This window comes from Macaca thibetana, chromosome 6 (assembly GCF_024542745.1).
Source record: "Macaca thibetana thibetana isolate TM-01 chromosome 6, ASM2454274v1, whole genome shotgun sequence".
Classification (NCBI taxonomy): Eukaryota; Metazoa; Chordata; class Mammalia; order Primates; family Cercopithecidae; genus Macaca; species Macaca thibetana.
In genome coordinates, this window is record NC_065583.1 from 138,052,384 (window position 1) to 138,077,815 (window position 25,432).

Consider the following 25,432-nt stretch of genomic DNA (forward strand, 5'->3'; position numbering starts at 1 on the left):
TTTAAGAAAATTGGGAGGTAGGATGATGAAGAGGAAAACTTAAGTTGTTTGGAATATTTATCTTCAAAACAAAGGGATACTTGATAATCTAAACAGAAAAGAATGCTTTGGGTTGATTTGTCTTATATGGAATTCTGGTTAAGGATACTGTACTGTCCTAAAATTGTGTGACAAGAGAAATATTTGGAAGTCTTTCCATAAGTGATCTTTGAGACTATGCTAGGTCATTGGTTCTCAGAGTAAGTATGGGCCAAGTGGTACATGAGATGATCTATAAGCCTGTAAAAATAAACTATTGGATTTTTATATATTTTTTTTAAATATAATTTTACTTTTATTTCATGTATGTTACATAATATAACCAAAATGTTAGTATAAGAGGTTCATGTACAAAATTTATAAACTGTTATTTGAGAACATTATACATAGAGGTATTTGATTTTATTTTTTAACTGATGGGATATGTAATTGAAAGAAATGGGATACCACTAAGCTATTCAGCCAGATACTGCAGGTTTTCAGTTTGTATTCAAATGAACAGATTTACAGGTGTGTCTCAGTGTTAAACTATTTCAGTGACAGTTGTCTTGTGTGTTTCTTGGAGAACTAACATTTGAAAACAGATGAATTCTTCTATCTTCAGCATTTTATCCAGTTGATATAAACTTTCCTAGTTGACCCATCATCTAATTTTGTCATGATATTGTCCTTGATTAAGTAGTTGATAATAGTATTCTATATTTAATACACTTGTGTTTATCAAATTATCTTGACATCATTAAGTATTGGAACATAGTGAAATAATAAGTTTTCTAACATTTAGGATATTCTAAATTTTCTGGCTTTCTTAAAATCTGTTTTTATCACATGGAAGTTGTTATAAAGTAAACTTTAATATTTGTATTCCTGTAATGTGAGCACTCCAACTTTATTACTTAACTTGGAAATCTTGTTGCTAATTTCATCAAGCTCAAGTCTGTCTAATTTCTTTCCAGTTTTCTCGTAAATTTTATATAGCCCAGTGGTTTCGAGACACGACTCTGGAAACAGAAAAAGCAATGAAATCACAAAAAGATGAAGAATCATCTGAAGGAACACATCATGCAAAGGAAATTGAGACAACTGGCCAAATTATGCATCGAGCTGAAAACCGAAAAAAGTTTCTTAGAAGCATTATCAAAACCACACCTTCTCAGTTTAGCACATTAAAGTAAGATCCAAGGAGAAAACAGTTTACATTTATCTCCTTGATATCTAGATACCTAAGTTACAAAAAAGAAAAATAAATTTTTAATGACTTTTTGTTGCAGGATGAACTCTGATACTGTGGACTACGATGATGCTTGCTTGATTGTTCGATACTTGGCCTCCATGAGGCCGTTTGCCCAGAGCTTTGATATTTATTTGACACAGGTAAACTGGACAAGAATTCCTTATACAGTGATGTTGATTTTTCTGATTCCGGATGCTTTGTGAGTAGTATATAATGTCATTCATTGTTGAGTACAGTACTCAAAAGATCATAGATGTAGTGTTTGTTTTAAGGTTTTGTATTAAAATGTCCAACCAGGTGCAGTGGCTCAGGCCTGTAATCCCAACACTTTGGGAAGCCAAGGCAGGTGGATCACCTGAGGTCAGGAGTTCGAGACCAACCTGACAAACATGATGAAACCCCGTCTCTACTAAAAATACAAAAATTAACTGGGCGTGGTGGCACGCATCTGTAATCCCAGCTACTCAGGAGGCTGAGGCTGGAGAATCACTTGACCCTGGAAGGTGGAAGTTGCAGTGAGCCGAGATCATGCCATTGCACTCCAACCTAGGCAACAAGAGGGAAACTCCATCTCAAAACAAAAGTCCTTGTTCTACATCCCTTTTACATATTCTTGTTTTACAAATAAACTGATACATATATATTTGTATGAATGCACACACATATGGTGTCAGTAGAGTAAGTGACATTATAAAAACATTTAACTAAATCCCAGCACTTTGGGAAGCCAAGGCAGGCAGATCATGAGGTCAGGAGATCAAGACCTTCCTGGCTAACACAGTGAAACCCTGTCTCTACTAAAAATACAAAAAATTAGCTGCCGTGGTGGCACGTGCCTGTAATCCCAGCTACTCAGGAGTCTGAGGCAGGAGAATCGCTTGAACCCAGGATACAGAGGTTGCAGGGAGCCAAGATCACGCCACTGCACTCCAGCCTGGGCAACGGAGCGAGACTCCATCCCAAAAAAATAAAATAAAATAATAAAATAAGATACAAAATATTCAACTACCAAATTATGATTTAAATGACACTAAATATCTTTGATTCAAGTTACACATAGCAAGGTTTTAGTGGGGCTACAGGTTCTTCAAATGAAGCATAACAATTAAAAAACAGGTTTAATTGGATAAAGGAAAGGCTCCAAAGTATGGACTGTATACTTAACACCTGTACTGATCTTTAAGTTACACTTTCAATCAGTAGAAAAGATCCTTTACTCATTTATATACAGATTAAAGAGAGGTAAATAATAGATTTGTTTTCTTTTGCATGTTTTCATGCTATTTTAAATTATATTTTATGTATTCTAAAATTTACGAAAATGTCAATGTTTGCTTGGCAGATCTTACGAGTTCTTGGTGAAAATGCAATTGCTGTTCGAACAAAAGCCATGAAGTGTTTGTCTGAGGTTGTTGCTGTAGACCCCAGTATTCTAGCAAGGGTAAAGAGCAAAAATGATTCTTTCTTTTCTATTCAAATTGGAATATTCACTCTATTTAGGTATAAATTGCTTTTTTTTCTTCATTTTTCTTTAGCTTGATATGCAACGAGGTGTTCATGGACGATTGATGGATAATTCGACTAGTGTCCGAGAAGCAGCAGTAGAATTACTAGGTCGATTTGTCCTTTGTCGACCTCAGCTTGCTGAACAGTATTATGATATGCTGATTGAAAGAATATTGGTATGTTTGTCATTTTTATAATGATTCATGAATATAATTTTGCCGTTCAAGTATCATGTTTTGTTTTAAAGTGTTAAGCTAGAAAAATAAATGTACCAATTATATATTTATATTGTCTAATTTATGAATTATTGCCACTTTCTAAACAAGTGCATATTTTCAAGAATAGCCCTTGCAGTATCATAAAACAAATCATTGGTAATAATTGGATTCCTTTTTTCAGTTGCTATTTCTTTTTAATTACACCAGTTTACAATGAGTAGATGATAGGAACCACATGGGATAGTTAAATGTTTTTGAACAAGAATCTAGAGTGATTTTATGTATATATGTATGTATGTATATATATAAACAAGAAGAATTATTTCAGTGAGAGACAAGTACAGAACGTTGGTATCTGACAATATTTTTGGATGCCTTATGTGCATCTTCTTGTTTCCTTAAAGCTGAGTAATGATGAGCTCAGATACCTACAAGTTAAGCCCAAAAGTTCTTTGAGGTTTAAGAGCAAACTTAAGAAGTTCTGCATACATCATGGAATTCTCTGGCTCTGAAGCATCTTTCTGAAAAATAAAAGGAAACATTGGCATTAGGAAATATCTGTGGAATCTCCACACTACTCACTGCAGGCATATTGACTTACTCAACATAGATGTACTAGTGCACAAAATCAAGTATTATCTCAATGACAAGAGTTTATTTTGTCACCCTTGGCCTAGTATCAGAACATTGTGTGACAGAAGTGTAGAGTAATTTTTAGCTTCAACTAGGCATAAATCTTGGTTAAGAAACAAATAATTTAGAGAAAGGCTGGAAAATTTTTTTTCCTTCTTAGGGCTTCCATCACAGGATTCCCAAATATCTAATGAACTCTGGTATTGGTAACCCTAGTAAAATATCCTAAAATATTTTGGGAATTGCTAAAATCACATAATGGAGATTAATAATTTTGCACACTACATGTCTGATGCTTTTTATTTTTAAAACTCTAAATATGAAAGTTTGTTAAGGAAAAATAGTACAGTGAACACCCTTGTACCTACCTCCATACTTCATCTGTACTTTCTGCTAAATTATTTTAAGTCAAATATTTTTTACTGCTTTTCTTGTGAACACTTCAGTTTGAATCACCAAAAAAATGATACTGTGCTATATAAACAAAACCATTATCTCACCCAAATTAACACTCTCTATTATCATCTGAATACTAGTTCTTAGATCCTCCGATGTCCTAAAAATGTTTTTTCATTCTCCTTTTTTAAGAATCAGAATTCAGTCAAAGGTAATATGTTGCATTTGGGGGTCATGTCTTAAAATTGAAGACTATATTCTTTTTTTTTTTTTCTTTTTTACATACTTCCCATATGACATTGACTGGTTAAAAAGGCCTGATCCTTTGTTACTTTCCCATGCTTTGTTTAATTTAACTTGTGTTTTGTATCTCTTACAAACCATAAGATAGGCCAGGCGCAGTGCCTCATGCCTGTAATCCCAGCTCTTTGGGAGGCTGAGGCAGGTGTATCATCAAAGATCAGGAGTTTGAGACCAGCCTGGCCAACATGGTGAAACACTGTTTCTACTAAAAATACAAAAATTAGGTAGGCATGGTGGTATGCGCCTGTAATCCCAGCTACCTGGGAGGCTGAGGCAGGAGAATCACTTGAGCCTGGGAGGCAGAGGTTGCAGTGAGCTGAGATTGCACCATTGTACCCCAGCCTGGGCGACAAGAGCAAAACTCCATCTCAAAAAAAAAAAAGAAATAACCATAAGATAATGCCAAAGGTTTGATTAGATTCAGGTTAAACATTTTTATGAAGTCACTTTATAAGTGATACTTCATGTGCTGTTTAAGTGCCAGACACTATATTAAAGCTTATGTTTGTTTTCTAATTTAATTTTTACAAGCGTATACTTCTAGTCTTGTGTCCAGGGCTTAACTATAAAATATGTTTCTGTATATTAGATATCATACTTTAAAAGTAAAGACAATATAATAACACATTTATAGTAGCAGTAAGAAAGCATGTAAAGAGCAAATATGTCAAATGTGTTTATCATGTTAACAAATAGCGAACATACTGCGTGTGGATACGTATTTTCTAATTTCACACACAAGGCATCTCAATTTTTCTGACACTTAAAAATACCTTTCTGTTTTTAGGATACTGGTATCAGTGTCAGGAAAAGAGTAATAAAGATTCTCAGAGACATTTGTATTGAACAGCCAACTTTTCCAAAAATCACAGAAATGTGTGTAAAAATGATTCGCAGAGTCAATGATGAAGAGGGCATTAAGGTAATGTTGACTTTTAAATTTATTTTTCATTAATGTTTAAAATAAGTTAAATGTTTATTGCACCTAAATGTTGATTTTAAATATATCCAAAAACTTTACAGTGAGTCGTTTTTAGTTTATAAACTTAAGAAAAATACTTTAATACTTTTTTGTTTCTAGATTTTTATTTTAATTATTATAATCTGATCTTAACCAACCAGTTCCACAATGGTAATATCTATTTAAGACTGACCATAGTAGCTCATGCCTATAATCCCAGCACTTTGGGAGGCCAAGGCAGGAGAATGGCTTGAGGCCAGGAGTTGAAGATCAGCCTGGGCAACATAGTAAGAATCCTATTTCTATAAAAATTAAAATAATGAAAATAATTTTTAAAAATTTCGCCAAACATAGTAGAGCATGCTTGTAGTTCCAGCTACACTAGAGACTGACACAGGAAGATTACTTGAGCCCAGGAATTCAAGGCTGCAGTGAGCTATAATCTTGCTGCTGCACTCCTGCCTGGGCAACAGAGTGAGACTCCATCTCAAAAAATGTGCATGTGTGTGTTAATTGACTTATTGATTGTTATTATAGAGATTGCATTATATTCAAAGGTTTCTCATGGATTATTTTAATTTTCAAATGTTATGTTTTTACTTTTCTAAATTATTAGATACTTTGTTTCATTATGTTAAGTGAAATAAGCCAGACACAGAAAATAGCACATATTTTCACTCATATGTGGAAACTTTAAAAAAATTTGTCTCATAGTGATAAAGAATAGAATGATGGTTAGCAGAGGGAGGGAAGGGTTGTGAGGGGTTGAATAAAGAGGGGTTGGGTCACGGTTATCAAAAATACACCTAGAAGGAATAAAATTTGGTGTTCAGTAGCACAATAGGGTGACTATAGTTAACAATAATTTATTATACATTTCAAAATAACTAGAAGAGTGGAAATGGAATGTTCCTAACACAAAGAAATGATAAATGCTTGAGGTGATGGATACCCCAGTTACCCTTATTTGATCATTATACATTGTATGCTTGTATCAAAAGGTCAAATATACTTCATAAATGTGTACAGCTGTTATATATACATAAAAATTTTAGTCCTAAATTCATTAGTAAAATTTACATTTATATGTAATAATATATATAATTGTTCCTTTTTTTAAGTTTAGCAAACACTGTAACAACTTCTTCTCCAAAAGCAGTAAATATATTTTTTAGTTTGATCATAAACATTTGAGTGTATAGTATGAAGAAGTTCCAGGCTAGGGATAGTATCACCCATTCGTCTTGTTTAAAATCTTTACCAAATTGAAAAATTTTATAGTTTTGAGAAATTGGTAGTTTTAGAAAAAACTGAGGAAATTAATACCAGAAATTCCTGGCAATTTCTGTTTTGATTAGTTATTTATAGCTTTGTGTTGGGCCTAATGATAATTTGGAATTGTGAAATTGCCATATTTGTTATAATTAGTTAATTTGAAATTTCTCTTTCTTCTAGAAATTAGTAAATGAAACATTCCAGAAACTCTGGTTTACTCCAACTCCACACAATGACAAAGAAGCAATGACAAGGAAAATTTTAAACATTACCGATGTGGTAAGAAGGACTGGAACAAGGGTGTGGTCACTGTTGATCCAGACCTAATTGAGGCCTACGTGTCTTATGAAGGAAGAGACAATAATGAGATATTTCATTAATCTTGACATTTCGTACTGCTGCCTTTACTTTATATTTCTGGAGATGCTCAAGGGATGCAAGTAACATGTCGTTGACGTTTCCATATAGCCCTACTTCTTGGCATTAATTGATGTAAACACTGATACTGAGATTTTCCTATTCCTCCAGCAATTAAAAACAGGGAGGGAAAGGAGAAATGGAAGAACAGATACAATCGCCCAAGGGTAATAATCTGCAAAGATAGTAATGCCTACTTTTTTCAGAAATTATGAATATAGATTAGCTAAATTTTTTTATTATGCATAAGCTATACATTTTGTGTTTTTAATATAAGAAATTTTTGCCAGTCACAGTGGCATATGCCTATAATCCCAGCTGCCCAGGAGTCTGAGACGGGGGATCAGGAGATCCTTGAACCAGGAGTTCAAAGCTGCAGTATACTGTAATCATGCCTATGAATAGGCGCTACACTCCAGCCTGGGCAATATAATAGCAAGATACCTCAAAAAAAAAAAAAGAAAAGAAAAGAAAAGAAATTCTGTATATTCAATTACATCATCTTCTAAATTTCTATTGATGTCTTTAAAATGTGCCATCTAGAAGGGTAATAAGAAACAAATATTTTTGTTCTTAATGTTTAAGATATTACAGATTTTTCTCACAGACTGTAGTTCAAGTTATTGTGCCATTTTAAACTTGTGCCACTTTAAACATTTAGTGCCATATTAAACTTCAATATATTTAACTAATTTCTTCAATGTTTTCCAAGGTATTTTTAGAATAAAGTTCTATAACATTGGTAAATGGTTGTGTTACTGAAAAAATAGTTTCATTTAAAAATAAACTTTTGAATTGAGAGAATTGAAACATGTTTCAGGCTAAAGCATAACAAAAGTGTATGTTATTCAGATTTTTAAATATATTTCTAACTTTGATACTTTTCATCACCCCTTAGGTTGCAGCATGCAGAGATACTGGATATGACTGGTTTGAGCAACTCCTTCAAAATGTGAGTGTTCTTTTGACTCCTGGTAACATAAAATTTAATAGGTTATTTTGTTTTGTTTTGTTTTGTTTGACTATGATTTAAAAGAACCTTTTGAGTTCTTTTGATAGGGAAAATTTATTTCAATGTGTTAGGCTGGATGATTTTGTTAATTTCTCTAATTCAGCTGCCTAGTTTTTTTGTTTGTTTGTTTGTTTGTTTTTTGAGATGGAGTCTCGCTGTCTCACTGTCACCCAGGCTGGAGTGCAGTGGCATAATCTTGGTTCACTTCAACCTCCACCTCCTGGGTTCAAGCAGTTCTCCTGCCTCAGACTCCAGAGTAGCTAGGATTACAGGTGTCTGCCACCACGCCCGGCTAATTTTTGTATTTTTAGTAGAGACGGGGTTTCACCATGTTGGCCACGCTGGTCTCAAACTCCTGACCTCAGGTGATCTGCCTGCCTCGGCCTCCCAAAGTGCTGGGATTATAGGCATGAGCCACACTGCACCTGGCCTTCAGTTGCCTATCATAGAAGTAAGTTTTCTGAATCATTAACTAAAATTCTATCTTACTTTCTTTCCAGATAATTTTTTTCTTTAATCTCTGTACCTAATAGATGCAAGATTTATAAATGTATCAATATATTGCATTAAAAATATAATTACGTGATTTAGTATGTTATGCATAGAATTTCCTTTAGTAGTACAGAGTCAAACCACAACTAGTGGTTTTTTTTAAGTTTCATAAAAGGAAATGTTTGTCTCCCTGTGAGTTGTTAAATTTTTTATTTTAGAAAATTTCACATAGGCAGAAATATCCATCACCCGCTTCAAAAATTGTCAGCATTTTCCCAGTCTTGTTATAGCTATCCTTCCCCTATCTGGTTTTCTCCTTTTCTTTCTTTCTTCTTTTGTTTTCCGTAATCCTTTTTTTCTTTTTTTTTTTTTTGGGGAGACGGAATCTCACTCTGTCGCCCAAACTGGAGTGCAGTGGCACCATCTCAGCCGGCTCACTGCAACCTCCGCCTCCCAAGTTCAAGGGGTTCTCCTACCTCAGCCTCCCAAGTAGCTGGGGTACAGGCACTTGCCACCACACCCAGCTAATTTTTGTATTTTTAGTAGAGATGAAGTTTCGTCGTGTTGGCCAGGCTGGTCTCAAACTCCTGACCTCAGGTGATCTACCCACCTCGGCCTCCCCAAGTGCTGAGATTACAGACATGAGCCACCATGCCCAGCCTGTAATACTTTTAAAACAAATGCCAAACTTTATATTATCTCACTCATAGATACTTTAGCATCTATCTATCTGTAGCAGATAATGACTTTAAAAAAAAAAAAAAAGAATATTATCATTTATATCAAAATAGTAATGCATTATTCCATAACTAATACCTATTCAGTGTTCATATTTTCCTGTCTCAAAATGTATTTTTATAGTTGGTTTGCAGTTGCTTTGGTTGATATACTCTTAAGTCTCTTATAATAGTTTGCCCCTTATCTCCCTTTTCTCATGCCACTTGTATGTTTTTCTGTAGAATCTCCCACATTCTGGATTTAATAGGTCACTTTTTTTCTGGTGTCATTTAAGTTGTTCCTCCATCCACCAGTTTTCAAGTAAACTCTTAGTGAAATCTAGAGGCTTAATATGATTAAAGTTCAATTTTTAATCTGGGAGACAGATACCTCATAGGTGGTGGTGAATATTATTGCATCACAGCAGGAAGCACATGTCTAGTTGTCCCATTTTCAGTGATTGATCTTCGATGAATTTAAGTGATGATATACAGTCATGTAACCTCCAACACAATGAACATACAGGATATTACCCTAAAAAACTTCCTCATGCCTTTTTGCAGTTGATCCTCTCTTCCTGGCCCTAGAAAAGTATTGATCTACTTTTTGTCACTATAGTTGTACGTTTTTAGAAGTTCATATCAATGGAATCATACAGTATGCAATCTTGTGTTTGACTTTTTAAACATAGAATGTTGATTCATTCTTGTTGCTAATATATTAATATACCTTTTTATTGCTGAGTAGTTTCAATGGCATGGATATATCATAATTTCATTATTCACCATTTTGTGGACTTTTGGGTTCTTTCCAGTTTGGGGGGGTTATGAATAATGCTGCTGTGAATATTGGTGTGTAAGGTTTTATGCAGTTGTATGTTTTCATTTATCTTGGGTAAATTCCTAGGAATGTGATTACAGGGTCATACGGTGAGTGAGAAACTGCCAAAATGTTTTTCCAAAATTACTAAACCATTTTTCATTTCCACTATCAGTGTGTGAAAGTTCCAGCTGCTCCACATCCTCACCAATTCTCGTTATTGTCAGTCTTTTTTAAAAAACTTTAGCCATTTTGGTGTGGTGGTAAAAGTAGTACATTACTTTCTTAAGATATCTGTTTTAAAAAACCTTCGTGGTGTTTTCAATGTGTAAATCTTAGACTGTCTTCTTAAATCATTTTTCATTTCATATTTTTACATGATATATTTGGCATCATTTCTTTCCTAAATCAAATAATTAGCTCTATATCACAGAGCCTTATGACCACCTTAGTCAAGTTTATGTCAGCCATCCCAAAAGGTACATCATGATTTCTAAAAGGCTCTAAATCATATATTTCATTTGATAGTTATTATAAATGATCAAGTAAGAATTCAGTGTAACTATCAGAAATGTCACTATTTAGGATTACTAAAAAGAATCTAAAATAATATCCTCCTGTATTAGCAAATTAGCAGCAGAAGGGACATGACCATTTTTATAATCTCTTAGCAATGATAGTTTTACTTGTACATTCTTTGTATCTTTATTCTCTAGTCCCATTTATTTAGTTAGTTTATCCATCCTATTGATGCTCCCTATTCTTTGCTTTCCTACTTTAGTTTCTGCCAACAACTTAGTTTACCAATGATACTGTAACTTTGTGATATATTTCCTTATACTAGCAGAGTTTGCTTTAGTGAAAGAAAGCAAACTCAAATATATATATATATACACACACACACACACACACACACACATATATATGACAGAAACATAACTCCTCTGAGCAATTATAACGTATGCATAAATGTTAAGAGAAGCTAGGAAGGATATAAAGAATGGACTGCTGTAGTTATTACAAATTCTTGAGTCCAGAATAATTGACATGCTTACTGTTTTTACATGAGCACATTACATGCATTGCATTCAGTCCAATTTCAGATATTTCTAATTTTTATTTTTGGATTGGGTTTTGTTGTTCTTGATTGTTTTTTGTAGATCATTGACTCTCCCCAATTATTGAATATGTTTTTCTAGGGAAACTTGAAGTACTACTGAAATAGCTTCAAATTCCCACATGTACTAAACTCTGTTCCTTGTCTAAATAATTATGTTAGTATATCTTTTTTTTTTTTTTTTTTTTTTTTTTTTTTTTTTTTTTTTTTGGAGACAGAGTCTTGCTCTGTCATGCAGGCTGGAGTGCAGTGGCACCATCATGGCCCACTGTGACCTCAACGTCCCTGGCTCAAGCAGTCCTTTGTCCTCAGCCTCCCATTTAGCTGGAACCACAGGCATGCCCTACCATGTTTAGCCTCTTTTGCTTCTTTTTTTTTTTTTTGAGACAGGATGTCACTGTATTACTCAAGCTTAGTATATCTTTTTTGTTTTTGTTTTTGAGGCAGAGTTTCAGTCTTGTCGCCCAGGGTGGAATGCAGTGGTGTGATCTCCGCTCACTGCAACCTCCGCCTCCTGGGTTTAAGCAATTCTCTTGCCTCAGCCTCCTGAGTAGCTGGAATTACAGGCACCCACCACCACGCCCAGCTACTTTTTTTGTATTAGTAGAGACGGGGTTTCACCATGTTGACCAGGCTGGTCTTGAACTCCTGACCTCAGGTGATCTGCCCGCCTTGGCCTCCCAAAGTGCTGAGATTACAGGTGCAAGCCACCGTGCCCGGCCAGTGTATCATTTTTAAATGTATGGCGCTATCATTCCTTTATAACCTTTAACAATTCATAGTTTTTTGGCATTTTTCAGTAGGATGTGGAAGAATAACTTCTGTCATGAAGGTCCTCACATTTTTTTTGTTTCTAAAATGTACTCCAGTTAGTTTAAACCACTACCATAAATTGAGTAGCTCTTCATGACAGTCTTCTTCAAAAAACACATCCATAGCCCTGTGATGGGTACACAAAAATAGATTTTACAATGCCATTCATTTTACTTACTTATGATCTGAGACTGACCCTTTTTTAGTTTGTAAGGAAAATACAGGCAATGAAAAACAGTTAAGGGTTACCCATGTTTCATCTGTTCCTGTCCTTTGTAATCCAGAGCAAGATCTTTCTGAGTTTACAATGAAATATTTTATCTCTATCAACCAGTGAATGGATAAACTATGATGATTCCATACAATTTAATAGTATTCCACATCAAAAAGGAACAGACTATCAAAACATACAGCAACATAGATAAATAATGAAAACATTGTGCAGAGTAAAAGAAGCCTTACATAGAAGAGTACATACTATAATTCCATTTATACAAAATTCTAGGAGAGGTAAAGCTAATCTATACTGGAAAAAATCAGAAGAGTGGCTGCAGGGAGCTGGGGATTGACTGGGAAAGGACATGAGGGAAATTTCAGGGATGATAGTAGTCGTCCCTATCAGTGGTTCTAAAAGTTACCAGCATTACCTGGGGATTTATTAGAAATGCAAATTCTCAGGCCCTACTCCAGACTTAATTCATCAGTAACTCTGAGGGTAGAGCCCATAATTCTGTATTTTAACAGTCTCTCTCCAGATGATTCAGATATAAGTTAAAGATTGAGAACAACTGTTCTGTATCTTGGTGAACTTGAATTACAATGGTAAATGCATTTGACAAAACTGAGCAAATATACACTAAAAATTTGTGCATTTTATTGCATGTACGTTTTATCTCAAGGAAAAAATGGGTAGTATACTGAAGTCTCCAGTTTACTTTGAAATGTGTTGGAAGTAAAATGGATATAGGTGTGTGTGTATGCATATGCATACATGTATACACGTGTGTGTGTGTGTGTGTGTGTGTGTGTGTGTGTGTGTGTGTGTTCATCCCAGCAGAATAAAGTCTTAAAGGCAGGATCCTGGAGCCAGGCTCAGTAGCTTGCACCCGGAATCCCAGCCTCTCAGAAGGTTGAGGCAGGAGGATCATTTGAAACCTGGAGTTTTAGACCAGCCTGGACAACATACTGAGACCCCATCTCTAAAAAACATAAATAAATAAAATTAGCTGAGCATTGTGGCCTGTGCCTGTAGATCCAGCTACTTGGGAGGCAGAGGCAGGAGGATCACTTGAGCCTGGGATTTTTAGGGTGCAATGAACTGTGATTATGCAACTGCACTTTCTTCTAGGGAATAGAGTGAGACCCTGTCTCACACACAAAAAATGTTTTTAATGGTAGAATCTAGATGATGGTGGTTAGAGAGTGTTCATGATAAAACTTTTTTCAACTCTTTTGTATGTCTGAAGTTTTTCATAATAAAATATTAAGATGGTGTAAAAATGTACCTATATCACTGAGAATGTTGGTACCTTTAAAAGGTATTTTTTAAATGAGCAAACTAAATTATACTTTAAAAAAATTTTATGCACTTTGATTAGTTCTTTTATATTATGAGTGCATGGCTAATATATGTGTGTAGGTTAACATTAAAGTAGAAGAAATCATTTCAGAGTGGGCAAGAAAAAATTTTGATAAAATTCAATATCCTTGAATGATTACTTGTAATAAATGAGGATAAAATGTAAATTCCTTAATCTGACAGATAAAACTATAAAACCTAAAATGAAAATAATGCAAAATGGGAAACTGTGAGCTTTCTTCAAAATCATGAATAACAAAATTTAAATATATCAAGGTGATTGTGAAATGTATATGGAAAAGCAGAGAAAAGATAAAAATAATTTCTGCAAAAGCTGGAACACTGACTTGCCTTACAAAATATCGGGACTTATTTTCAAAGATACATTACATAATACAGCAGTAATAAGTAGATCAGTACTAAATAGAACAATGGAACAGGATAGAGAGCCCAGAAAACAGGCTTACACAAATAGAATATGCTTGCTATAAAACGGAGGTGGCACTGCAGATGATGGAGACAAGATAGACTGTTTAGTAAATGGAGTTGGGCTATTTGACTGTCCATAAGAATTAAAAAAAAAAAAAGAGAAACCTACTTCAACTGAAAAATCAACTCCATATAGATTAAAGGAGAACTTTAAAATTTTAGAATAAAATATAGGAGAAAAAATTTTTTTAATTATATATATGTAATGGAGTTACATATTTTTATTTTTATATTTTATATTTATTGCTGAGTACATATTTTATTTTGTATAAACACAAAATAAAATATATATAAAATAATATATATATATATATATATATTTTTTTTTTTTTTTTTTTTTTTAAATGGCATGGTCTTGCTGTGTTGCCCAGGCTGGACTCAAACTCCTAGGCCCAAGTGATCCTTCTACCTCAGCCTCTTGAGTAGCTGGGACTACAAGCATGCACCACCATGCCCAGCCTGAATATATTTTTGGTCTCTGGGTAGGAAAGGATGTCTTAAACAAGTCACAAAAACCATTAACCTTAAAAGATTGAAGTGAAAATACAAGTCACAAAATGGGAAAAGATATTTGGCACATATGTAATCAACAATTAATACCAAGAATAAATACATAAGAACTCCTCTCCTACAAAACCATTATAAGTCAAGAGTCCCAGTAGAAAAATAGGTAAAGTTCATTAATAGGCATTTCATGGAGAAAATAGCATATAGGGCCTATACTGTGTTCAACCCCATTAGTAAAGTAAGAAATACAAATCAATACCACTTTCTATACCATTTTATTGACAAAAATAGAGAAGTCAGACCATCACAAGTGATGGAAAAGAGGGATCAGATAGTGTCTCTTAATACAGATGATAATTGAGAAAATATTACAGCCACTTTGAAAAACAACGATTTCATAAAATTATCTCATAAAAGCATTATCTTGTGAAATTGAACAATGCATATATCCAATGACCCAGCAGTTCGACTTCAAGTATATATACACACAAAAGAATCTTGCATATTTGCATCAGGAGGCATATACAAGAATGCTTAGTTGTACTAAAATTGGGATTAACCTATCTACAAAAGAGTGGATAAATGAATTAAGATATAGGCAGACAGTGGGGTGTTGTACAGCAGTGAAAAATCAGTAAAATACAGCTGTATGCAACAACCTAGATCATAGTGGCATAATGTTGAGTGAAAAAAGCAAATCTCAGAAGACTACATCAAGTATACTACCTTTTTAGAAAGTGGAAAAATCAAAGAAAACTATAAATAGCATACAGCTTATACTTTTTTTAAAAACAAGATGATAAATTTTCTGATAGCGGTTACCTTACATGTGAAACAGGAAAATGGGATAAGGGAAGGAGCACATTGGGAGATATGAGATATTAAAATTATTCTTGTTCTTGATTTGGATTCAAATTATGCTATTATTTATTAGTAAATTAAAAGGGCATATACAAGTGGCAATGGTGTGTCATGAATCAAAATTTATGGTTAATTCTTTTGTGTGTACCTGAAGCCTTGGAAATGAAAAAGGAATACCACGGATGAGAGAGGGTAGTTTTCTACTCCTGCCATTAAATAAAAGACCAAGCTAAGCCGGGCGTGGTAGCTCATGCCTATAATCCCAGCACTTTGGGAGACTGAGGGAGGTGGATCACTTGAGCCCAAGAGTTTTAAGACCAGCTTGGGCAACTTAAGAGAACTCCATCTCTACAAACTAAACAAAAATAAGCCCGGGCGTGTTTTCTCACGCCTGTGGTCCCAGCTGTATGGGAGACTGAGCTCGGGAGGTCAAGGCTGCAGTGAGCTTTGATTGTGCCACTGCACTCCAGCCTGAGTGACAATGAGACCCTGTCTCAGAAAAGATCAAACTAGAATGTGATATTAATAGCTGCTTTAAGGAAATTGGAGAATGGGGCAGGAAGAATTTGCAGTTCATAGTTGAAACCTAGTACATTGAAGCTGTCTGCTTTATTTCTTTAAATTGGAGGAAAAGGGGCAGTGTGTGTGTTACGTTACTCTGGTTGCTGTCAGTTGTTTTAATCATTTATGTATCTTATAGGGAAAGTTTCAGCTTGTGCTGCCCAAGCTTGTGCCCAGCTATAAGCCACATGCATTTTTTTAAATGTTAATTTCAATTTTTATTTTATTTTATTTTATTTTAATTCCTCAATCACAGTAGGTACATTGCAAGTGCTTAATAGCTGCATGTGACTCTTGGAAACCATATTGGACAGCAAGGATATAGAACATTTCCATTATTGCAGAGAAAGTTATATTTAACAGCAGTGGAACTCTTCACAGAAATCAAATACACATTTAGATTCCTTCAGTATCCTCAGAATTATATTAGCTAGCTTTTCTTAGCGAAACATATATACCTTATGACTCTTCTGTTGACCTTTGATTATGAAAGATTAGATTGGTTTTACTTTTTAGCTATATTTAGAATGATCTCTATCCTCATCTCATTATTCATAACACTTTTCTAGCATTGTTTGTGATTTTGCAAAGGATAATGCAGAAATCTACCCTTATGTTTTATAATTGCCTTTTAAGATGCAATTCAGATGCAGTTATTAATTATTTAAAATAATTCAGCTAGTATTGTGTGATACTATGTTTTTGATTGGAATAGGGAGAAAGGGAAGTTCATCTTTTCTGCATCTTTCACATCTTACCTTAGGTCTTACACAGCAATTTAAGTACTTTGTAGTAAAATTGAAAGTATTGGTAAATTACTGGTTTATATTTTTAAACATATATATTTTTGTTTTATTAATTTGCACTTTGAGTACTAAATTGTTAATGACAAATTGAAAAGTATATTACTTATGGACACTTTTAATGTGTTTATCTTATTATTGCCTAGTGAATAATTATACCGGGATTTTTTTTTTGTATATATATATGTATAGTTGTTGAAGTCCGAAGAGGATTCCTCATATAAACCTGTGAAGAAAGCTTGTACTCAACTTGTTGATAACCTAGTTGAGCACATTCTTAAATATGAGGAATCTCTAGCTGGTAAGACATTTTATATATATATTGATCTTTAGTTGATTTTATAAGATATTTTTAAATATTTTGAGCACATTTCTCATTTTTCCCTCTGGCTCTGCTTGGCTAATGATTACTTCACTTTTAAATGAAATACATTTTTGTTTTATAGATATCTGTTTGATGTTGTATCCTAGATTATATTGTTATGATTGACTAAGATTATCTAGAGCATTGTAATAAAAGCGTGGGCCTCACCTCTTCCACGTATCTTTTAATAGCATATTATAATTTTAGATGTCATTGAATAGGAGTAAAAATCCAGGGGCTAATATGTATCTAGCTAATGATACTCATCACAAAACTGGTATCTTCTAAGTCATATAAAATTATCTCTCAAAATGAAATTGTTTTAGCTATTATAAAAAATGTTTTTTAAAGATTTGTATTACATTCCTAATATTTATTATTTATATTTGTTACATAAAGTTTGCTTAATCTTGAGCTATAAATTTATTAAAATGTTTAAAATCACAGATTAAGTACTTAATATTTTATATTCCCTCTCATGTTATTTACCAATCACAAATCTGAAATTTTTAATCAATTATAAATAAATGATTACTTAAGAAATATAAAAATTGGTCCAGGCACGGTGGCTCACCCCTGTAATCCCAACACTTTGGGAGGCCAAGGTGGGTGGATCATGAGGTCAGGAGATCGAGACCATCCTGGCTAACACGGTGAAACCCCGTCTCTACTGAAAATACAAAAAAATTAGCCTGGCATGGTGGTGGGCGCCTGTAGTCCCAGCTACTTGGGAGGCTGAGGCAGGAGAATGGCATGAACCCAGGAGGCGGAGCTTGCAGTGAGCCAAGATCGCGCCGCTACACTCCAGCCTGGGCAACAGAGCGAGACTCCGTCTCAAACAAATATATAGATAGATGGATGGATAGATAGATAGATACCCATGCTTGAAGCACACAAAGACTAGCATTACTTCCCATCTAACGCACATTAATGAGGAACAACGTCAGCTTCAGTTGTTCTCCAAAATTGGGAGCCAGTAGCCTCTAACAGCTGTCCATTTATGGCACCTATGGAAATTGTTGATATGCTTTATATTTTTTATGCAGTCTTTTTTTTTTTCCATGTGTACCTCTTTTTTTTTATCTCCTTGTTCCGATTTTTTATTTTTCCCCATCCTGGAATTTAGGGGTGATACTGATGTCCCTTAATGTTAAAAAGTTGCTAATTTCCTCTAAAAATTTGTTTCCTAAGAACCAGTGTATTTCCTAATTAGCAACATTTTCTTCCCACCTGAACAGTATTTTGTTTAGAGCTGTCTTACAGCATTTTTCCAATTTCTGTTTGTTGCTCCCATTTTTTAACATTCTTCTACCACAGCATCATCTCTTTTTTTCCCAGTACCCTTAAACAGTTTCACCTCAGCTAAATTGCTAGCTTTTTTTCCCCACATTCACTTCCTTTTTTATTTTTATTTTTATTTTAAAGACAGGGTCTCACTCTGTCACCCAGGCTGGGTTGTAGTGGTGTAATCATAGCTCACTGCAACCTAGAACTCCTGGGCTGAAGCAATCCTCCCACCTCGGCCTCCCGAGTAACTGAGACTACAAGTGCACATCAGTACACCAGGCTAAATTTTTTATTTTTCTGTAGAGCTGGGGTTTTCCCATGTTGTCCAAGCTGATCTAAATTCCTAGACTCAAGCCTTTTTCCTGTGATGGCCTCCCAAAGTGCTGGGATTACAGGTGTGAGCCATCACACCCAGCCCATTGATTTTAGATATAACCAATACCACATGTATTCCCAAAAGCCCATCCCTAAACTTCCCAATTTCCATTAGTATAAAACTTGCCTTTTATAGAGAGCATGGCCTCTTGTTCTTTATCTTGAGAGTATGTGATTTCTATACCAAAGAAAAAATGAGATGGAGAAAGTCTAGTGTCATAAGAACTACTAATTCATTATATTGAGGACTATACTGGACCTATTTAGGGGATAATATTAACTAATTTAAATAATATTCTGTATAATTTCCACTACCTTGTCATATTTTAGTGTCTTATTTCTCTGTTTGTTTTTCCAGATTCTGACAATAAAGGTGTGAATTCTGGAAGATTGGTAGCTTGCATAACCACTTTGTTCTTATTCAGCAAAATAAGACCCCAGCTCATGGTTAAACATGCAATGACTATGCAACCATACCTTACCACTAAATGTAGTGTAAGTATAGAGCTGTCTTATTCTTGTGTCTTACATAAAACATTAAGTGCTTTAAATTTAGAATTCACATGCGTCAACCACATTCTCACTGACAGATCAACTGTGTCATTTACTTAGATATATGTTCTATTTGTAGCAAGTGATCTATAAACATCAGGTCTGACATATTATAAATAAAGTTCAGGTTCCATTTTGCTGTAAACTTCTCAAGCCAAACCCTCAGTAAATGCTTACTAAATGTTATAGCTATTGTTAAGATCTCAGAATGAATGAAGCAGAGTTCCTGTCTTTGAGAAATTTACTATTTTTTGGGTCCTGAACATGTCTGTCATTTATAATATAATAAATATAAAAATCGATAACATTGCTCGAAGCACACAAAGACTAACATTACTTCCCATCTAATGCACATTATTGAGGAACAACAGTCAACCTCGGTCATTCTCCAAAATTGAGAGCCAATAGCCTCTAACAGAGGTCCATTTATGGCACCTAAGGAAGTTGTTGTTATGCTTTATATTTTTCATACAGTCTTTTTTAATTTATTTATATTTTATAAATATATTTTATTTTTATAATAGAACAATATTAAATATGGAAAATCTATAATGTCATACCAGAGATGTTAGGCTGTTGGTATTAACATACTCTATGTTTTTCTAAAATACGGTGTGAGTAGTAAGACATTGCTTAAGTAAAATTATCTAGCAAATAAAGATTTTAAAGTATATATGACAGCATAGTGAGTTACGTGGTTTACATATATAATCTCATTTACTTTATGAAGTAGGTACTATTATCTCTATTTTACAGATAAGGAAACTGAAGCTTAAAGAGTATAAGTAACTGCTAAAAATGCAAAATTTTAAAATACTCTTAAAACTTGACAAATATAAAAGGCTTCTCACATGCTATGATCCTAATGTTCCTAAGGAGCTAATTTTAACTTTACTACATTTGTTTTGCTGCTATGGTCAGTTTTTTTGATGATCTAAATTGCAAGCTCTAGGTGAAAACCTCAGGACTTCCTGAGAAAACTTTAAGAATTGAGGAGAGTAGTAAAGGATAATAAATACCTAAAAACAACATGCATTTACTTCTGAGACACTAATTCTATCTTTAGGGTTTCTGTTAGATCCAGAAATAAATTGGTTAATATTGTGGCTAATAATAATAGCTAATAATTTTTTAGCAAAGTACCAAGCACTGTGAAAATTTTACATATATTTTGTCTCATTTACTTTGTGAAGTAAGTACTATTATGATCTCAGTTTTACAGATAAGGAAACTAAAACTTAAAGAATATCAATAACTGGCCCAGTGTCACATAGCTAACCAGTCCCAAAGCTAGAATTCAGCCCCATGTCTACCAGTAGAATCTGGACTATAAGGAAACCTGTTATTTATTATTTATATTATAAATCGTCCTTGCATGATTTTGAACCAGTAATTTTTTAAAACAAAATCACTTTTAAAATGTCTTGTACATCTTTTATGTATGTATGTACACAAATATTAAGTTTTATATAAATAAGAGTATCTCATACATGGTAAACTTTTTTTTTTAACGTTTTGTGTTTTTTGTTTTTGTTTTTATGTCCTATCTCCATCTTTATTCATCTTCCCTTCAGAATAAACGTCTTATAGTGTCCTTAACATACTTTTATAGTTGTGAACACACAGGTATATATAAATGATGGTTTTGTAAAAATTGAATCATATTATATAGATATTTGTTAGGCATATTTGGTAATCTCATATTACCTGGTATATATCTAATTCCTTGTTTTAGATGGCTGTATATTATCCATTTTATGGATGTCCTATGATTTATTTAATCATTTCCCTATTTGGCAGGTGTTTACATATTTCCTTTTGATCATCACTACAAACAATGTTTAAATAAACATTCCAATTTAAATACCTTTAAGTACTGATGCCTTTATTTTGTTGGAACAGTTGCTGAGGAGTGGACTTGCTAGGTTGAAACAAGGTTATTTTGGTTTTCATTTTTAATTGATCTTGCCATTTTGCGGTGGATGGGTTTTATACAACCTTTTGGAAAGCTGTATGTGACAATCATTGTCATTATTTTAGTACTCTTTGCCAGTCTAACAGGTGGAAAGGAATAATTCATTATTGCTTCAGTTTCCTTCCCTGACTGCAAAGAAGGTTGAGCATCTTTTCATGGTACTGACCAGTTGGGCTTGCTTTTCTGTTAATTCACTATTTATATCATTTTCATATCATTCGTCCATTTTACCTTTGAATTGTAGGCCTTTTTTTAGGAGAACTCTTTAAATAATTTTAATATTTTAGATATTAAGCCATCTTATAGTATATTTATTACAAATACTTTTCCCTGTTCTATTCTGTTGCTCTTTTACTTAATAGTTTCCGTCTTTCTTTAAATTTTTCTTCTGGAATTTAAGGTATTTCTTTTACTTGATTTTCCAGGCCAGTATGTTAAGGGAAGGTTCAGAAAATGCTACTTTTTTTGAGATTGAGGCTCACACTGTCACCCAGGCTGGAGTGCAATGCGCAGTCTTGGCTCACTGCAACCTCCACCTCCTGGCTTCAAGCGATTCTCCTTCCTCAGTCTCCCAAGTAGCCGGGATTACAGGTGCACACCACCACACCTGGCTAATTTTTTGTATTTTTAGTAGAGATGGGGTTTCACTATGTTGGCCCGACTGGTCTTGAACTGCAGACCTTGTTGATCTACCCCGCCTTGGCCTCCCAAAGTGCAGGGATTACAGGCATGAGCCACCACGCCCGGCCTACTGTTTTTTGTTTTTTGTTTTGTTTTTAACCACACAGTCTTGCTCTGTTGCCCAGGCTGGAGTACAATCCTGCAATTTTGGCTCACTGCAACCTTCGCCTCCCAGGTTCAAGCGATTCTCATGCCTCAGCCACCCGAGTAGCTGGGATTTTACAGGTGTGCACCACCACACCCAGCTAATTTTTGTATTTTCAGTAGAGACAGGGTTTTGCCATGCTGACCAGGGTGGTCTTGAACTCCTGGCCTCAAGTAATCTGTGCACCTTGGCCTCCCAAAGAGCTGGGATTATAGGCGTGAGCCACTGTGCCCAGCCACTACATTTTTTTTTTTTCCAGGTAAAATGCTGGCACTGGTTCTCAAATGAATTTATCTTACCCAACAAAAATTCTTCTATCCCTAGACCCACTTTAACTCATTACAGGAAACAGCAGGATTTCTGTTACTTAAAAAGAATTTATGTTTTCTTTTTAATCCTGTGGGGATCTTAAAAGGAAGGATGAATATGATGTGGGAATTTCTTTTTTTTTTTTTTTTTTTAAATTAATACTCCTACAAGCCAAGTGGTGGGAATGTTTTTAACTAGTGTGTTAATTAGCTCAAAAAGTCCAAAATGGGCTGGGCGCGGTGGCTCACGCCTGTAATCCCAGCACTTTGGGAGGCTGAGGTGGGCAGATCACGAGGTCAGGAGTTCAAGACCAGCCTGGCCAGCATGGTGAAACCCTGTCTCTACTAAAAATACAAAAATTAGCCAAGCATGGTGGTGCGCACCTGTAGTCCCAACTACTCGGAAAACTAAAGCAGGAGAATCGCTTGAACCTGGGGGGCGGAGGTTGCAGTGAACCGAGATTGCGCCACTGCCCCCCGCCTGGACAACAGGACGAGGTGCTGTCTCAACAAAAAGTCCAAAATGAATGCCGGTAATCCATTACTAACAATGAGGATTAGTAGCTTAAAAACTAGATTAAGGCTGGACATGATGGCTCACACTTGTAATCCCAGCACTTTGGGAGGCTGAGGCAGGCAGATCACAAAGTGAGGAGTTTAAGACCAGCCTGGCCAATATGGTGAAACCCCATCTCTACTAAAAATACAAAACTTAACCGGGCGTGGTGGTGGGCTAGTTGTCGGTCCATATTCCTGACATGCTGATGCTTCTCCCTCCATACCTCCAGCTACTCTGGAGGCTGAGGCAGGAGAATCACTTGAACCCAGGAGGCAGAGGTTGCAGTGAGCCAAGATCACACCACTGCACTCCAGCCTGGACGACAGAGTGAGACTCTTGTCTAAAAAAAAAAGAAAAGCAAAAAAAAAAAAAACTAGATTAAAAACATGCATTGAAAGCCTTACTACACAAACACACACACAAACACACACACACACGCACACATAACTGATTGCCTTTGGGGAAATGAACTGGGTGGCTGGAGGATAGATAGAAACAAGACTTTTTATTGTAAATCCTTTTCTACCTTTTGGTTTTTTTTAAAAAGTCTCTACCTATTTTTTTAAACATGCTTATTACTTTTTCTAATCAAAGAAAAAATACACATTTAAATTTAAAGAAGTCCTAGGCTGAGCATGGTGGCTCACACCTGTAATCCCAGTGCTTTGGGTGGCCAAGGCAGGAGGATCACTTGAGGCCAGGAATTCACAACCAGCCTGGGCAACATAGTGAGACCCTGTCTCTACAAAAATGAAAATTAAGGCCAGGTGCAGTGGCTCACACCTGTAATCCCAGCACTTTGGGAGGCCAAGGCAGGTGGATGACGAGGTCAGGAGTCCCAGACCAGCCTGGCCAAGATGGTGAAACCCCATCTCTACTAAAAATACAAAAATTAGCCAGGCATGGTGGTGGGCACCTGTCATCTCAGCTACTTGGGTGGCTGAGGCAGGGAGTTGCTTGAACCCGGGAGGCAGGGGTTGCAGTGAGCCAAGATCACGCCACTGCACTGCACTCCAGCCTGGGCAACAGAGCAAGACTCCGTCTCAAAAAAAAGAAAAAAAGAAAATTTAAAAATTAACTGGGTGTAGTGTTACACACCTGTAGTCCTAGCTACTCGAGAGACTGTCAGGAAAATTGCTCAAGCTCAGGAATTCAGGATTGCATTGAGCTATGATTGTGCCACTGCACTCCAACCTGGGCAATTGAGCAAGACACTGTTTCTTAAAAATAAAGAAGCCTTTTGCGTAGTTCTGGGATTCTATGTTTTTTTATCTATCAGAAAATTTTAACACAGGGTTTCTCAACCTCAGCACTATTGACAGGACTAGATTATTCTTTGTTGTCAAGGATTGTTATGTGCATTACAGGTTGTTTAGCAGCATCCCTGGCCTGTAGCCACTAGATGCCAGTAGTGGCTCCCATTGTGACAACCAAAAATGTCTCCAGACACTGCCAAGTACTCCTGTGTCAGGATACAGGGGAAGAAGCTTATTCCTGATTGAGAACTACTGGGTTAACATACACAGCTCGGAAAATACTAATCGTAAAAACTGTACCAGTCTTTGTATAATGCTGTCAATACGTAAATACCCTTGTTTAGAATTGACTTGTGTTACATTTTAGGAAAAAAACTATAACTTTAACATTGTGATTAAGTGACCCCAAGGTCACATTTTGGTAAGTTAGTTGTTGGTCCATATTCCTGACATGCTGGTGCTTCTTCTTCCATATCTTGAAAAAAAAACTCTAATAAACTTTTTTTTTTTAACTGGACCTTTACGTGCAAAATGCCCTATTTCTGCCCACAAATACATAAAACTGTATATAGTTTCTTTTAAGGTTTTGGATATTCATAAAGCATTATTTTTATTCTTATAGACACAAAATGATTTCATGGTTATCTGCAATGTTGCAAAAATCCTAGAGCTAGTTGTACCACTGATGGAGCATCCAAGTGAAACTTTCCTTGCCACTATTGAAGAAGATCTGATGAAGCTCATCATCAAATATGGCATGACTGTAAGCACTCAGTTTACCATTTCTTTATTCATTAGTGTAAAGTTATAATATATTTTATTAATATTATTTTTAAAGCAAATATTTGTAAAAAGCTAAGTTTTTAAAATAGTATATTTTTAACTTTTATCTAAACAAACATTTTCTATATCTTTTAGGTAGTGCAACATTGTGTCAGCTGTCTTGGGGCTGTTGTAAATAAAGTGACACAAAATTTTAAATTTGTGTGGGCTTGTTTCAATAGATACTATGGTAAGTTCAGTACCAGGGTTTTAAAATTTTTCTGCTAGGTCCTGCAGTGTGTCAGCTCATTTTAAATGCATTTGATAAAAGGCTAGAATCAAGGAAACTATGAGATGTGATTATCTACTGTGGTCCTCTCAGAAACAATATTGTCTGGTGTCTTTTGTATTCCCTT

At 35.0% G+C, this 25,432-nt stretch overlaps 1 protein-coding gene across 7 annotated transcripts in view; it reads left to right on the forward strand.

The window, feature by feature from the left end:
* NIPBL (NIPBL cohesin loading factor) overlaps positions 1-25,432 on the forward strand; it is a 214,916-nt gene that overhangs the window by 167,986 nt on the left and 21,498 nt on the right. For all 7 annotated transcript variants that reach the window (XM_050794499.1, XM_050794501.1, XM_050794500.1 and 4 more), the window contains 11 exons: positions 996-1,210; positions 1,311-1,413; positions 2,616-2,714; positions 2,809-2,955; positions 5,117-5,251; positions 6,746-6,844; positions 7,881-7,934; positions 16,945-17,053; positions 19,137-19,273; positions 24,877-25,017; positions 25,173-25,266. In XM_050794499.1, coding sequence (XP_050650456.1) covers positions 996-1,210; positions 1,311-1,413; positions 2,616-2,714; positions 2,809-2,955; positions 5,117-5,251; positions 6,746-6,844; positions 7,881-7,934; positions 16,945-17,053; positions 19,137-19,273; positions 24,877-25,017; positions 25,173-25,266 — 1,333 coding nt within the window. The remainder of the gene's footprint in view (positions 1-995; positions 1,211-1,310; positions 1,414-2,615; positions 2,715-2,808; positions 2,956-5,116; positions 5,252-6,745; positions 6,845-7,880; positions 7,935-16,944; positions 17,054-19,136; positions 19,274-24,876; positions 25,018-25,172; positions 25,267-25,432) is intronic.